General features: G+C 42.7%; 2 protein-coding genes across 5 annotated transcripts in view; one reads left to right on the top strand and one right to left on the bottom strand.

Moving 5' to 3' along the window:
- RMND5A (required for meiotic nuclear division 5 homolog A (S. cerevisiae)) overlaps positions 1-5,798 on the top strand; it is a 40,555-nt gene extending 34,757 nt beyond the window's left edge. The window contains exons 8-9 of the mRNA XM_011971771.1: positions 1,125-1,212; positions 2,309-5,798. Coding sequence (XP_011827161.1) covers positions 1,125-1,188 — 64 coding nt within the window. The 3' untranslated portion in view covers positions 1,189-1,212; positions 2,309-5,798. The remainder of the gene's footprint in view (positions 1-1,124; positions 1,213-2,308) is intronic.
- Positions 5,799-13,071: 7,273 nt separating this feature from the next.
- Positions 13,072-15,061, bottom strand: part of CD8A (CD8a molecule) — a 27,237-nt gene continuing 25,247 nt past the window's right edge. For all 4 annotated transcript variants that reach the window (XM_011971768.1, XM_011971766.1, XM_011971769.1 and 1 more), the window contains one exon: positions 13,072-14,428. In XM_011971768.1, the coding sequence (XP_011827158.1) occupies positions 14,377-14,428 (52 nt within the window). In that variant the 3' untranslated portion in view covers positions 13,072-14,376. The remainder of the gene's footprint in view (positions 14,429-15,061) is intronic.

Here is a 15,061-nt window from a genome sequence, read left to right as displayed (position 1 = left end):
AGACCATCCTGGCTAACACGCTGAAATCCCGTCTCTACTAAAAATACAAAAACAAAAAATTAGCCAGGTGTGGTAGCGGGCACCTGTAGTCCCAGTTACTCAGGAGGCTGAGGTGGGAGAAGGGCGTGAACCCAGGAGGCGGAGCTTGCAGTGAGCCGAGAACGCGCCACTGCACTCCAGCCTGGGCAACAGAGCAAGATTTCATCTCAAAAAAAACAAAACAAAAAAACACAGTGCTAAGTGAATTATATACCTGATACATAAATTCCTAGAATTGAAATTACTGGTTCAAAGGATATATGCATTTGTAATTTATTTTAGATAGTGAGCCCAGCTTTTTTTTTTTTTTTTTTTTTTTGAGATTGAGTCTCACTCCATCACTCCGGCTGGAGTGCAGTGGTGCAGTCTTAGCTCGCTGCAACCTCTGCCTCCCGGGTTCAAGCAATTTTCATGCCTCAGCTTCCTGAGTAGCTAGAATTACAGGTGCACACCACCACGCTTGGATGATTTTTGTATTTTTAGTAGAGACAGGGTTTCGCCATGTTGCTCAGGCTGGTCTCAAACTCCTGAGCTCAAGCGATCCGCCCACCTCAGCCTCCCAGGTGTGAGACACCATGCCCAGCCAAAATTGTTGATCTTAGTTCAGGCTGTACTGATTTCATGTGCCACTGTGAGGCATGTGGGCCGTTCTTGGTGTGGGCTTGTAAAGCTGCCATCAGATTTGCTGCCCTTGAATGGATTGTGTGACCAGTACATTTGAAATTCATTTAAAGACTGATGCAAGCTAAACCTTTGGGAAGGAGAAATTGAATTTATTTTCAAAACCCCAAAAATGATATCCAGAAAAGTTATCTTTGTTTTGTTTAAGAAACAATTTTCAATGAAGAAAAGGCTTTCAGTTTAGGATCTGGCATGGGTGGTATGTATTTGTGACCCTTCAAATCTTCGTGGTTATATTAAGGGAAAGCATAATTCATCCTCAAAGCAAAATACAAACAGACTTGTTGTTTTTGTGTGTTCTTATATGTGCGTGTGATTGTTAAAGATACTGTATAACAAGATAAAAGTTGAATGCTCAGTACTGAGTCTGCTCCTTCACTCAGTGTTTTCTTCTTTGTCTTTAGATTAAAATGTCCCTACTGTCCAATGGAACAAAGTCCAGGAGATGCCAAACAGATATTTTTCTGAAGAGATAACTTTAGTTTGCAATTTGTAAGTGAAACTGAGTCGTGGGCGCATTTCAGAAGAGAACGTTCCATATAATGCAGCTAACCAAGGACTCCTGTGTTTCTATAAGCTAATGCTCCAGAAACTTTGCCAACCTGTTAGTGTACACACACTGAGGGGAGTGCTCCCGGTGAATATTATCATAGGGCTTTATTATATTCTTGGTCTTCATTTCTGATCAAGTAAATACACCAGCAGTTGTCATTCAATGCAGGTTTTTGTACTTAATTATATGGTGATTTTTTTACTTTTTAAGAGCAGAAACAGAAATTGACCTCCCCACCATGTGTTTAATATTTCACTGCTTTTACTTTTGTCATTTTCTTGATAATCGTAAGCCTTGAGAGTGTTTGTGAAAAAGTTTTATTTCCTGTTATGTATACATAAGTAAATGAAAATTCTTCAGAAAAAGTTTGATAAATTGAATTGTGGTTATGAAACTAATTTGCATTTTTATTTGCTTAAGAAAGCAAGCTGTGATAGAGTCCAGATTTGCTTTTTGATGTTTTCCTCTGCTCCAGCTCCAAGAAGTCAGCACACCTGCATTTTAGCTCTGCATGCAGCCCCAGCAGGCTGCGTGTTTAAGAATTTCATTGTTTAACCGGCTGGTGTGAGAAGTCTTCCGTTAGCATAGAGTGGAAGGAGTACTATTGTTTGGTTGGTTTTGGTTTCTGTTTGTTTGTTTGTTTTTGCTTTTATTGCCAAGAGGTGCTTGTTTTATAAGTATGTTTAATAAAATGAAATTCTAAAGTTAGAAGTGTTCTTAAGTTGATATTTGCTCTCTTGGTCTTGGTAGCCCTATTGTATCATTGCAGACACAGTGTTGTGCATGTGTGTATTATATATGTGCACCAGCATCAAACATTGTGTATCTGGAAGGAAAGCAGCATGTTCCAGTTCTAAAATGCAGTTACCAGACCCATCACTTTAAATCCTTAAAGTTAGAAGCTAGCAAATTTTCTGTAGTGCAGAATGTTTATTGCTGTTTTTGTGTTTGAATAGTATAATGTTTGATGCCTCTCTTCTGCAAAGTGTATCATCTCATTGACTGTGAATCTGTATATTATTCTAATGGATACAGATAATGATCTTTTCTCCTGTGAGGTATCTTCATTTAATGCACTGTCCAAAAATAGCCATGTGTAAGAGTCTCTCTGTATGATGAACTACATGGAAAAGACTTCTGTGGACATAATTCTGACTGAAACCCATGAAGTGACTTCAGTATAAGAATGTTACATGGAAATCACCAAATATTTTGCAACTTTATTTCATCTGACATGGAGTGAACATCGATAGGAATACTTTCAAAGCAAATGAAGAAAAGAAAACACAGAAGCAAAAAGAAATGTGGCACTTCACATTTTAAACTACAGATGGACTTGGTTCGAGGGAGGGGGAATCACAGATTTGGTGCTAAGTTAATTAGAAACTGGCAGCGTTTTACAGTAGTACACCAACCTGGATGTTTTTTTCTGAAATGTGTACCTGGGAGAGCTGGGGTTTGTTTGTGAAGGGAAAGAGTACTGTGGAAAGCTCTGCTTGAGTGTCGTGTGGCCAGGCCTATGTGGATGGCTACTCCGTACTGTGCGGGTTCGCCAGCGGTTGCGATTGGCCCGGCTCGGAGTGCTTGTCTGGTCCAACCTCAGTCTGGCCCCATAGCGACTTTTGCCCCATGATTCTGCTTCACTGTTGGAGTCCTCTTTGAAGTTCCCCCTCTCTTTACTAAAGCAGTGAAGGAAGAGAACAGAGACAAACTCTTTGGACTGTGAAAGACAAGGTAGAGAATTCCAGGCAACAGTCTGACCAAGGGTGTAAACCAGTTTATTATATATATTTTTTTGCCTTTGAATTAAAACCTAGAGTGTTGTTTTTTTGTTTTTATGTTTTACCCTTTTTCTCCTTAGGCCAAGTTTAGCTTATTCTCATCTTTCCACCCCAAACACCTACACAACATTTAGGTTTCACGTAAGGTTTGAACAAGACAGATGTACTCTGAAGGCTGGTGGTAAATGTGTTTGATGACCAAGCACTTGATATAGTCGGCTTGGGCCGCTTTTAAGGACAAAAGCCAGAGCTCAGCTTTATCCGTCTCCCAGTGCTGGGAGCCAAAAAACTGTTGACAGTTTTTTGTGCAGCCCAAGACAACTTGAAAAAGAACATGCTTTAACTGAAGCATTGGACTCTGCAGCTTTCTGTCTAAGGTCCGTGTACTCCCACTGGGCAGGGCGAGGACCAAAATTCTGAAACTCTTATGAATCTGGCATATTACATGGAAATTATATCTTGCCTTTAAGTGCATGGACTTAAAATTCATGAGAGACTAAATGTGAGGGAGAAGTGGATTTAAAGAGGCCAGACCTTAACCAAAGATGCTGAGGTACAGCATTCTGCCCTCCCTACCCTAGAAACTCCATAAATGCTGTCACGACCCTATCATCGCTGATACTTTCTGCACGTCAGCAGTCCAGGAGGATGCTTTTTGTCTCTTTACCTCCACTTTACAAAAGGTAATAAGATAGAGGCAACGTTTATAACAGTCACATTTAATTATAATGTACATGAAAGACAGAATTTCAGAATGGTTTCTTAAATTTCCTTGGAAACCGTTTCCACATATCAGTTATAGACAAAGGCCATGGGACTATGCTAAACCAATAAAACCTTTTTAGCAAATCTTTAAATTCTGACTTAGCCAGAGCATCTGAGTGTTCAAGTACAGTTTTACAGTGGCTAAGATCGTCTCTTGATCTTTTTTCTCCATTGTGTGATCATCACAGATGCTATTTCTGTTTTATTGGTGATGATATGAGACTTCTAATACATAAATGAACGGGTATTGGTGCCTCTTTATTTTAAAAATTTTGAAGAAAAGAGCCACCTCATATTCATAGAGTGTGTATTTTTTGAGTGTGTGAGCATTTAATTGAAAATAAAGTTATGAAGTAAATCTTAACTTTTCTGTAGCAGCTAATGTATACAGAGACACTAAAACCCACACCACGTTTTGTGGGAAATGAGGATCCTCTTTTTGTCCTCTCCAGGTAGTCCCACAGGTTATGCAGTTTCAGTTCAGTCTTCTTTATGCTGTGATTGATTTCCACCTCAGTGGCTTAGCCTTTGGGACAGTGGATACTGCAACAGCCAAGAACTCTTGGTTATCCGCACAAGACAAGCTGCTGGTAGACTACATTAGCCCTCTGGTTTTCCAGCTCAACCTCTGATAAAGTGGACTGACAGCCACGCTGCTCAGTCTGTTTAGTCAGCCGACTCAGGTGATTTTCAGGGAAGGCATGGAGGCATAGTTTGGTTAGTTTCATCACTAGGATGTATAAGGTGACGACACAAACCAAATACCTTTCTTTCATCACTTAACTATACGTACTTTATCTCTGGTAACACTAGAATGCTGTGGTCTTGAGGGAATGTTAGCAAGGGACACATAGAAGGTTTGGTGTTTCGTAAGCCTGTCTAGCTGTGGCAGGTTTTGTGTGGTACACTGATGTTTACCATAAGCAGGTACAAGCTTCATGGACTGTTCTTAATGAACTATAATTGAATAGATACCAAAAATAGAATGGCAAGTGTATTTTAATAGCAGATGAGGCAGTTAGTTTTCGGATGAATTTTCCACTGTTGATTTTACTTCAAGACATAGCAAGAGAAACAAAATTTTGTTTTCAAGACCTTTCCGCTACAGTTTCAAGTAGTGGGCATATGCTTCATTTACTTTCAAAGAGGAAGAAGCAGCTGGAATTGGCTTACAGCACTTGCTTTGTTTCATGTTATGGGTGAAGACCTACATACACTCTTCTTGTAGCAGTCACTTAACCTTCAGCAAGGCAGTTGTGGGGTTCACTATGATTTAGTGCCTGATCTTTTTTTTGGGAAGGGGCGGGAATGAATGTGTTGGGACTGGGAGGGAAGCAGAAAATGGGAGCGTGAGTGAGTGTGCATGTGTCTGAAATTCACCATTGCCCCCACCTGCGCCTGGCAAGGAACAGGTGTTTGATGTATTTTGCTCATGACTGCAGTATGCATGTATTTTTTTCCTTCTCTGTGTTTTCTAAACTTACACTAAAGGATTCATCAAATCATCTTGTTCAGATGGCTCAGGATTGTATTTATTTTGCTTACCCCGTGCTCTTGGGTTCTATAGTATTTCTATAATTATGTAACGAGAATAGTGTTGCACTGTAATCTATCATATAGAGCTATATGTATGGAAAATTTTGATCAATTTTTTAAGAAATGTATCCTGTTTGCAAAGGCACAATAAAGTTCCATCTTATAGACTATAGGCAATAAAGCTAACAATAAACCTTATTTAACACAAACCACATCCATATCCTCTGTTCATTTGATTTTGGAAAAAGTCTAGCATATCCAGTAGTTTCAGGGAATTCATTTTAACTTTTAAGAATTCTGATATATTTAATTTATACATATCGGACTGATAGAATTTTGGAAAACTATAAGAAATGCTTTGTTAATGTGTGTATTCCTATGTAAAACACATGGCTTCTCCTGTGTATATTTTTAAAAATTAAAGAAATGCACATTGAAAAAGTATTTTGTGGAACCGGTCTGTATGAATGTGCCAGGTGACAAAGGTATGAGGGAGGGAGTAGGGAGGTGCTGATTGCGAGAAGAGAAAGTTGCTGTCTGCATTTGCTAAGGGTCTGCATGTCAAGAATTTAAGAAAGTATCTGTCCCCATCTTACTCTGTTTCTGTGCCACCAACAGTGAGAAGAGAAGGTGACTGGGCACTGTCCCGAGTTGTTTGTTGTTGTTTTGAGACAGACTCTCACTCTGTTGCCTGAGCTGGAGTGCAGTAGCCCAATCTCGGCTCACTGCAACCTCCACCTCTTGGGTTCAAGCAATTCTCATGCCTCAGCCTCCCGGGTAGCTGGGATTACAGACATGTGCCGTCTAATTTTTTTTTATTTTGTTATTTAGTAGAGACGGTGTTTCACCATGTTGGCCAGGCTGGTCTCGAACTCCTGACCCTGAAGTGATCTGCCCACCTCAGCCTCCCAAAGTGCTGGGATTACAGGCGTGAGCCACTGTGCCCGGCTGAGTCCCGAGTTTCTGAGTAGGAAATTGTTTTAATGTTTCCAAGCTTCTGCCCCCTCTAGCCCCTGCTGTGCACAGTGGGGACCCTGCCCTGTGTACTGACCAGAGTGGCAGTGAGTGCATGACTGGTAAAGTGGAGCCCGGAAACAGCTCGATGAACAGGCTGCTGGAGGGACTGGAACTTGTGCTGTCAGCATTACCAGGGAAGACCAGAAACTGAATTGCCTTGTCTTCTATGGCAGGCCAAGGTTGTAGAGACCAAGCATTTATCTGTACTGCTTTTGTATATTTTTTAAGAGAAATGGTGTTACCTGAGATTTTAGGATGTTTCTTACCTATGGAAACCCTTGTGGTCCCACCGAGTCAGGTTGGAGCTAGTGGCCCAGGTAATAGAAGAAGAGGCCTGGCAGGCCAGTCCAAGCTCTCACCACCTTTCCCTCCAGCATTTGGGCTCCTCAGGACTCAAAAAGTGTGGTCCATGGACCAGCAGCATCAGCATCACCTGGGAGCCTGTGAGAAATGCAGAATCTCAGGCCTCAGCTCAACCCTGCTGAACCAAAATCGGCATGGTCATGAGAAAACGGGCTTCCCTTACCAGGAGTGTCCTGGATGCTTCCTGTTTCAGGAAGTATCCTCCCTCTCAAATGTGGCGGGTCAAGATCACACCTACTGAACAGAATTTCCCTTGAGGACTAAGGGCAAATCTGTTAGTCATCAAGAAAATTTACATTTAGTGTGCTTTGAACTCTAGTTATTGAAAAAATCAGTGTGTTTCTTTAAGCATCTAGGTAATTGAGGGAGTGCTGTATTTGCAGTATGGTAAAATGCATTCATTTTCTACCCCCTCCACCAAAACAGGGAAGGTGAGCATCAAAGGTGAAAAACAATTTTGGTAATGACAAAATAAGGACTAAAAATGCATCTTTAAACAAAACAGCTTGATGCTTCTCACCCCCCAGCAGAGAAACTTGATAATAAAGAATATCCCAGCAGAAGACAGCCTTTGTTAACTTTTCTTTTTCCTTAGCACGCAGTAAGAAGCTTAACCACATAACCCTGTGTACACAAAATTTAGAATTCTGAAACATTTTACAAAACAATAGTGCTACAAATGCGTGATGTGCTATTTTATTTTTAATGCTCCCCAAGACTAATTTGATTCCGTGACCTGCTAATGAGGCAGTTCTTTTTGTTGTTGTTTTTGGTTTTTTTTTTAATAAAGTATATTATACTTTTTTCTTATAAAGTATATTATACTTTAAGTTCTAGGGTACATGTGCACAACATGTGCCATGTTGGTGTGCTGCACCCATCAACTCGTCAGCACCCATCAACTCGTCATTTACATCAGGTATAACTCCCAATGCCATCCCTCCCCGCTCCCCCCTCCCCATAATAGGCCCTGGTGTGTGATGTTCCCCTTCCAGAGTCCAAGTGATCTCATTGTTCAATTCCCACCTCTGAGTGAGAACATTTGGTTTTCTGTTCTTGGCAATAGTTTGCTCAGAATGATGGTTTCCAGCTGCATCCATGTTCCTACAAAGGACACGAGCTCATCCTTTTTTATGGCTGCATTGTATTCCATGGTGTGTATGTGCCACATTTTCTTAATCCAGTCTGTCACTGATGGACAGTTGGGTTGATTCCAAGTCTTTGCTGTTGTGAATAGTGCCGCAATAAACATACGTGTGCATGTGTCTTTCTTTATAGCAGCATGATTTATAATCCTTTGGGTATATACCCAGTAATGGGATGGGTGGGTCATATGGTATTTCTCTTCTAGATCCTTGAGGAATCGTCATACTGTTTTCCACAATGGTTGAACCAACAATGTAAAAGTGTTACCATTTATGAGCCAGCTTTTAAAACCTTGCATGATGGGACAGTGATGCAGTGGTCCACTTGTCCACCATACTTCTTTGAAATCTGTCAATATATCTATGATAGAAAGTACTTAAAAACAACAGCAACAAAAAACACTTTCCTTGTAGCAGTAGGGTATTTCGTATCCTTGTGTGAGCTTTCTATGCTAGCAAATGTGGCGATACATCTCAATGTTAGAAGGCTTGTATAATCCAGAACTACTAATTACTGAGCTCTCGTGTGTCAGGCAATGTTGCATTTATTTAGCTATACTTCCTTTCAGCTTAGAAAAGTACAAAGTGCTTCATGCTAAACATTGGCATGTAGAATCCTTTAATAAAAAGACATGTATTTTAGCATGTGGTATGACATCTTAGCAGTCACTCATCTAACAGATTTTTAAAATTCCACTCTGCTGGGCACTGAGATGAAAGCCTACAATCTGCTGGAAAATACAGAAAAGTAGAGCCAAGGTCCTGTAATGAGGTTAATAACAAGAGGGTGCTGGAAAAGAAAGGAGAGCTGTAATCGTTTTGTGTTTTTAAGGCCCACTCTAGCTATAATGGGAAGAAGGGTAGTTGGGGAGGGGACAAGGCCAGAGCCAGGGAGGACAGTAGGTAATTAAGGTCAATGTGAGTATTTATTGAGTACTGGTCTCGGGTACTCTTGGAGGTCTCGGATAGAGTGGTGAACCAGGCAGACTTGTTCTCTAAGTGAGAATCAAGGTCATGAAGAAAATACAGGAAGGCAATGTGCTCCTCACACAGTGCTCTGAACCTCCCATTATTTAGAGAAGCAGTGTTAGGTTCTTGTCTCAAGTGATAGCGGGCTTCCTTGCTCTAGCATTTTAACTGTATTCCCATTTCTCTCTATTATCTGTTTTCTAAGAAAGGATGAATTTCTAACTTTGCCAGTCTCTATATCGGGCTCCTACACTGTGTGGGTTGTGTAAAATTCTCCCAAATTCCACTTGGGGCTGGCCTTTTTACTTTGTTTAAAGACATTTAGTGGCTGGGCATGGTGGCTCATGCCTGTAAATCCCAGCACTTTGGGAGGCTGAGCTAGGGGGATCACTTGAAGTCAGGAGTTCGAGACTAGCCTGGCCAACATGGCGAAACCCTATCTCTACTGAAAAATACAAAACTTAGCTGGGCACGGTGGTGTGCGCCTGTAGTCCCAGCTACTTGGGACTGGGACTGAGGCAGGAGACTGAGGCAGGAGAATTGCATGAACCTGGGAGGTGGAGGTTGCAGTGAGCCGAAATTGGGCTACTGCACTCCAGCCTGGGCAACAGAGTGAGACTCTGTCTCAAAATAAATAAATAAACAAACAGTAAATAAATAGGACATTTAGCCACCACGCAAGTGTTGGATCCATTCAAATGAAGGATTCTGGTGTGTCATTTCCCCTCTGAAGTAAAAATGTTTCTTAGAAGACATGTCCTCAGCATTCAAGACTAAGCTCTCCCCTTCAGAACAGATTAGAAAAGCATTTTAGGTTTTCTTTCATTCTTAAGCACAAGACTATGTTGCCTTTAGTTATTTCAGATATTTCAGATTAGTGAGCTAATCTGCCCTAAAGAGGAATTTCACGGGAAATTATTAAATTGTCTTGAAAACTTTGAAGGATGACTCAGGAAATGTGGGGCTGAGGGCCTCTGTCCTTCCTAGGTTGTGCTGTTAGGACTAGGCTTAGTGGCAGGTGTGGAGTAGATAGCATGGGGTTTGTATGGTGGCTTCATGACCATCAGGGTCCCAGACTCCTTTCTGCTCCATGGCCTTAACATACGACCTCAAATTTACCCTTGTCTAATCCTAGCTGTGTTCCAGGCAGGAAGGAAGAGGAAAGTGGGTGGGGAAAGGGCGAACTTCCCCGTTGAGAGAGCCCCTCTAGGAGGCCTTCCTGGAAGTCCCATGTGGCAACTTACTCACTGTGTATGGCTGCAGGGTTGTCTGGGAAATGTGGTCTTTTAGGTGGCCGCATTACCACCTTTTCAGATTCTAATTGTGTGGTCTTGGGCAAGTGATAGAAACTTCCTACACTTTTGCTTCCTCAACTGCAAAGTAGAATTTTAGTAGTTCCTATATCATAGTTTCGATGAGACCTAAATGAGATACTGACCTATGGTGAATGTTGAATAAACTCGTAGTTTTATTAAGTCAATAAAACGTAAATGACATTTGCAGACCATGGTCAGCTAAGGGGGAACAGAAAAGGGGGAAATAGTAACTGGCACACAGAAGTGAGATGTGTCTGAAGGGATGGAGGGGCCTTCAGTAGGTGCCGAGATGGCAAAATGGTACAGCACACTTCTTTTCCTCCTCTGCCCTTCCTCAGCTGCCCAAAGGATGACAGAGCTCCCTTGTGGAATGAATGGCCACAGCCATCAACAGCAGAAGTCAGGTGGTGGCACTCAGGATTCAAGGCTGAGGGGAATGTCAAATGACACAGTGCTGTCAGGGGCTGAGTCTATCTGGGACGGAGGTTTCCTGAGATGTTGTCCTGCCGTGCACTGGGTGCTGAGATCCTGGGGTATATGTAATAACATATATATCGATCAGAAAGGGCTACTGTTTACCCTTTTGGGGAAAGAACAGAAATGAGAAGAATCAGACTCAAGTAGCTGCATTCAGAGTATAATCAATACGAAACTGGTTTAGAAAAATTCAGTACAAGTTCATTTTTTCAGCATATATTTATTATTTGCTTACCATGTTCCATGAGCTGTTCTAGGCAACTGAGAAAACATGTATAAACTCATGTACTTCGAGGTAGGGACTATTATTAGTTCCATTTTATAAGTGGGGAAACTGAGGGATCAAGACATTAAGTCGCTTGCCAAATAACTCATAGTTAATAAGTAGCAGAGCCAGGAGGCTGGTTTATTTTGGTTTTGTTTGAGACGGTTGTGCTCCATCACGCGGGCTGAAGTGCGGTGGCACAGTCTTGGCTCACTGAAGCCTCAAACGTCTGGGCTCAAGAGATCCTCCTGAGTAGCTGAGACGACAGGTGTGCACCACCATACCTGGCTAATTTTTTTGTATTTTTTGTAGAGATGGGGTTTCACCATATTTCCCAGGCTGGTCTCGAACTCTTGGACTCAGTCAATCTGCCTGTTGTGGCCTCCCAAAGTGCTGGGATTACAGACCTGAGCCGCTGTGCCCGGTGTTAGGAGGCTGGTTTAGAGCCTCTGCATTTAACCACTATGCTACTGAGGCCTCTTTTAGTTCCGTTTGGTGGAGAAAGGCTGCTCAACCCTGCTTTTAGGAGCAGCTTAAGTGGGGCTGCCCCCAGGTATTTATAAAATTGTGTGCAGAGAAGTATTTGCACACAGACCCAGGACAGGAATGGGGGCAGCTTCTGGCTGACAGAAAAGGGAGATCTCTCCCCAACCCACTTGGATAAAGATTCATGGGGAATTTTCTAAGGTAGAGTGGGCTCTCTTAAAACCAATTGAAAGCTGGAGAAGGAAAATGACAAGTTTCTCTCTGGCTTTTCTCTTCCACGAATAGGATATGTTTTTATTAAATGAATGAATGTTAAATGAACTCCATTGGGGCTGGATTCCAGCAGCTGATACCAAGTTTACAGCATAACAGAGGAGTCACTTCTCTCCTTTGTGTTTTTCAGGGTCAAAAAAAAAAACCTGTTATGGGCATCTTCCACATACATGGTAAGAGGGTTTGTAGAACCAATGTCTCAGGCTAGCAATTGGCAAATGAAACATTGTTGCACCGGAGGCTGGCAGCTCTGAACTGTGGGTGCTCCTTCTGCATGTGTAGAAGGAACAGGTTGGAGGTCTGTGGTTGTCAGTGATTCCTAAGCCTGAATTCACAGCCCACCATGATCGTGCTTTAGGCCTGCATGGCTTGCAGATTTGTTTTCTGTTTTCTTCCTGGTCCAGAGGGCCAGCTCTAATGAACGGATGTTCCTATATTGATATTTTTAATGTGCAAATTATTGTTTACCATTTTACTTGTGGCAAGTGAAATCCTGGTTGTTTTGAGGGTATAAAAAATAGTAAGTGTTTGGCCCTCTCCGGAGCCTCCCAAGCGTGGCCCCTCCACCACTCACCACCACCAACTTTGAGCTCAAGGTTGAAGAGGAAATGCTGCTTGTGGCAGAAATGCCCTTTTCCTGTTTTTGCCCTGGCACAGATTCTTTGACATTCATTGGTGCTCCAGGGTCAACTTCACAAGTTTCTCCCATGAGAAGGGGAGCGACGTGTTGTGAGATGCTCATCCTTCCCCGGAGAATCCGGAGATAGCCTGGAGCCCAGGCCCTGCTTCCACAGGAGGCCTCAAAACCTGGCACCTGCCCTGACTGGGCCCTCAGTATGCCGGGCACCTCCTGGCTCTGATCAGCTGGGCTCAGGGAGGAGCGACATGGGGAATTTGTCTCATGGGTAATATCTCAGCTTTCTCTTCTGCTTTAACAGACACAGGCTACTTCACTTAGGGAACGGAAAGCCACTCTTGCTTTCTGTTCTCTAAAAGTATCTTGGTTTTAAAACTTACAACAGACTTCTGGAGGGCCGATTACATGGGTGTGTTTGCTTTATGATGTCACTGAGCTGTACATTTACAACTTAAGCAATTTTCAGTACGTATATTTTACCTCAACAACAAGACGACTTTGTGATTTATCATGAAAGGAGCATCATCATCTCATCTGTTACCAAGAAAGAACAAAAGGAAGAAGGGTGATGCAGGATGAAGCTAATCTATTTTGATTGATGTGAAAATGGCAGGCTCAGGTGAAGGTGAGGACTGATTCAATAATTTTAGGTCTTTATCCTAAAGAAACAAAGATATATGCAACATTTTAGTAGTGTTATAGTAGGAAAAGTTTGGAAACAACTAAACACCAGGTAATAGTTAAATAAATGATGGCACAACCAAAATAGGATGCTATTTATCCATTAAAGAGGATACTACAAATGTTTATTCATTAAAGCCACTTATAACAACATAGTACAATCCCATTTTAAAAAGAAAGACATATTTTACACGTATGCATAGAAAATAATCAGGAAGAAAGTATACCATATTAACAGATTATTTCTAAGGTGAAGAATTATGAGTGGTTCTTACTTCCTTATCTACTTAAGTTTTTTCTCTCCAATGGGCAGGCATTGCTTGTACCATACTGTACGCAAGGAAGTGCGTGTTTGGGACAGCAGTTTGGGCTCTCAGACTCCTTAAGAGAGTCAGGTCTGCCTCATCCCCGTATCTGCTAGTTGAGCAGAGGCCAGGGCTGTGCGAGCAGCTCTCCAACAGTTGTCTTTACAAAATATAAAAAGTCATCAGTGATCCCAGGAGCATGTTTGTATCTCAAATTCAGAGATTCAAGAGGGCCTTAGTTTAACCTCACTGATGCTCAAATTCTATTTGTAAAGGAGTGGCCTCTCCTCTTTCAGCGGCCCCTCTGCAGTGCAAGGGCTGGGAGAGCAATTCCGCCTCCATGTAGGGGTTTCACAGAGATTTTCTTTAGAGACAGAGGGATTAGATTTCAAGGGTTAAGCTCACCCCTTCATTTTATTTCAGGTCTACAGAATTTTAGACTTGATTATATTAAAAAAAGAGTCTGATGTTTACACTATATAACTCTGCCACAGGCAGTTCTCTTTAGTTCATTACCTCCTCGAGACTCTGGGCACAGTATCCCAGCTATCAAGAAGTACTTGTTCCCTTGCAGTTGGAGACTCAAGCAACTCGCCCTGAGACAGGGTCCTTGGAAAGAAAGACCTGAATGGTGTGGAGGAAAGAGCCCTGAGCTGGGAGATAAGGTCCCTCCAGCTACTGCTCCAACCCTGACTCGCTGTGTGCCTTTGATCAAGCTGTCTCTGGGCTTTAGCCTCCCCCTTTGTAAAATGGGTGGGGAAGAGGTTGAGATAGCACGGGTGCCTCCAGCTCTGTCAGCATGATTCTGAGAACTCTGCGGGTAGCTCTGACTTGCCCCTTTCCACACCCTACCCCGATGTGTGCACAACAGTATTGTGACCCTTGTGGTGTACTGTAGATTTTACCTAGTTTTGTTTCCCGTCAAACACATAAAGAAAAAGTAATCTTTCCCACCCCACCCCCACTAAAATAATAATCATGAGAATGAATACATAGGGAGGAAGACTGGAAAAAATGAAAGGGAAGGACTTGCTCCCTCCAAAGGAAGGATCTCAGTTTGAAGTAACGTAGTGGCTGTCGCACAGGGTTAGACGTATCTGTCCGAAAGGCTGGGCTTGCCTCCTGATTTGACCACAGGCCTGAAAGAAAGGAAAGCGACCATCATTGTAGCGAGAACCCCATCAGTGCAGCTTCCATCCAGCCATGTCCAGCCTCCCAATCCCCCAGCCTTTGAAAGGTCTGAGAACCTGCTCCTGGGGCACCAGCATGGGATTGGCTGAATGACCTCAGCACAGCACCCCTGCTAAATGCCTTACTTGCGGCATCTCATGTAATCCTCACCGCAGCCTTAAGGGTGGGCGCTGAGCTTGAGAAGTTAAACTTGCCCAAGGTCACACATCTAGGAGGTGGCTGAGCCAGGATTAAACGGAGTTAGTGTAGCTTCCTGGAGCCTTGTCAAGGTCTCCACAGAGGTGTGAGAGTGAGACTGATAACCAAAGTCATTAGCTGACCTGATTCTCAGCCCCGGAGGATCACAGGGAGAGAGGAGGATGTGAGCAAATCACCATCATCAGCCAAATGATGTTACGCTAAAAATGTGTTAGTGGCCGGGTGCGGTGGCTCAAGCCTGTAATCCCAGCACTTTGGGAGGCCAAGGCGGGCGGATCACGAGATCAAGAGATCGAGACCATCCTGGTCAACATGGTGAAACCCCATCTCTATTAAAAATATAAAAATTAGCTGGGCGTGGTGGTGGGCGCGTGTAGTCCCAG

This window comes from Mandrillus leucophaeus, unplaced genomic scaffold, assembly GCF_000951045.1.
Source record: "Mandrillus leucophaeus isolate KB7577 unplaced genomic scaffold, Mleu.le_1.0 Scaffold1244, whole genome shotgun sequence".
Lineage (NCBI taxonomy): Eukaryota > Metazoa > Chordata > Mammalia > Primates > Cercopithecidae > Mandrillus > Mandrillus leucophaeus.
This window is presented reverse-complemented; position numbering and strand designations above follow the sequence as displayed.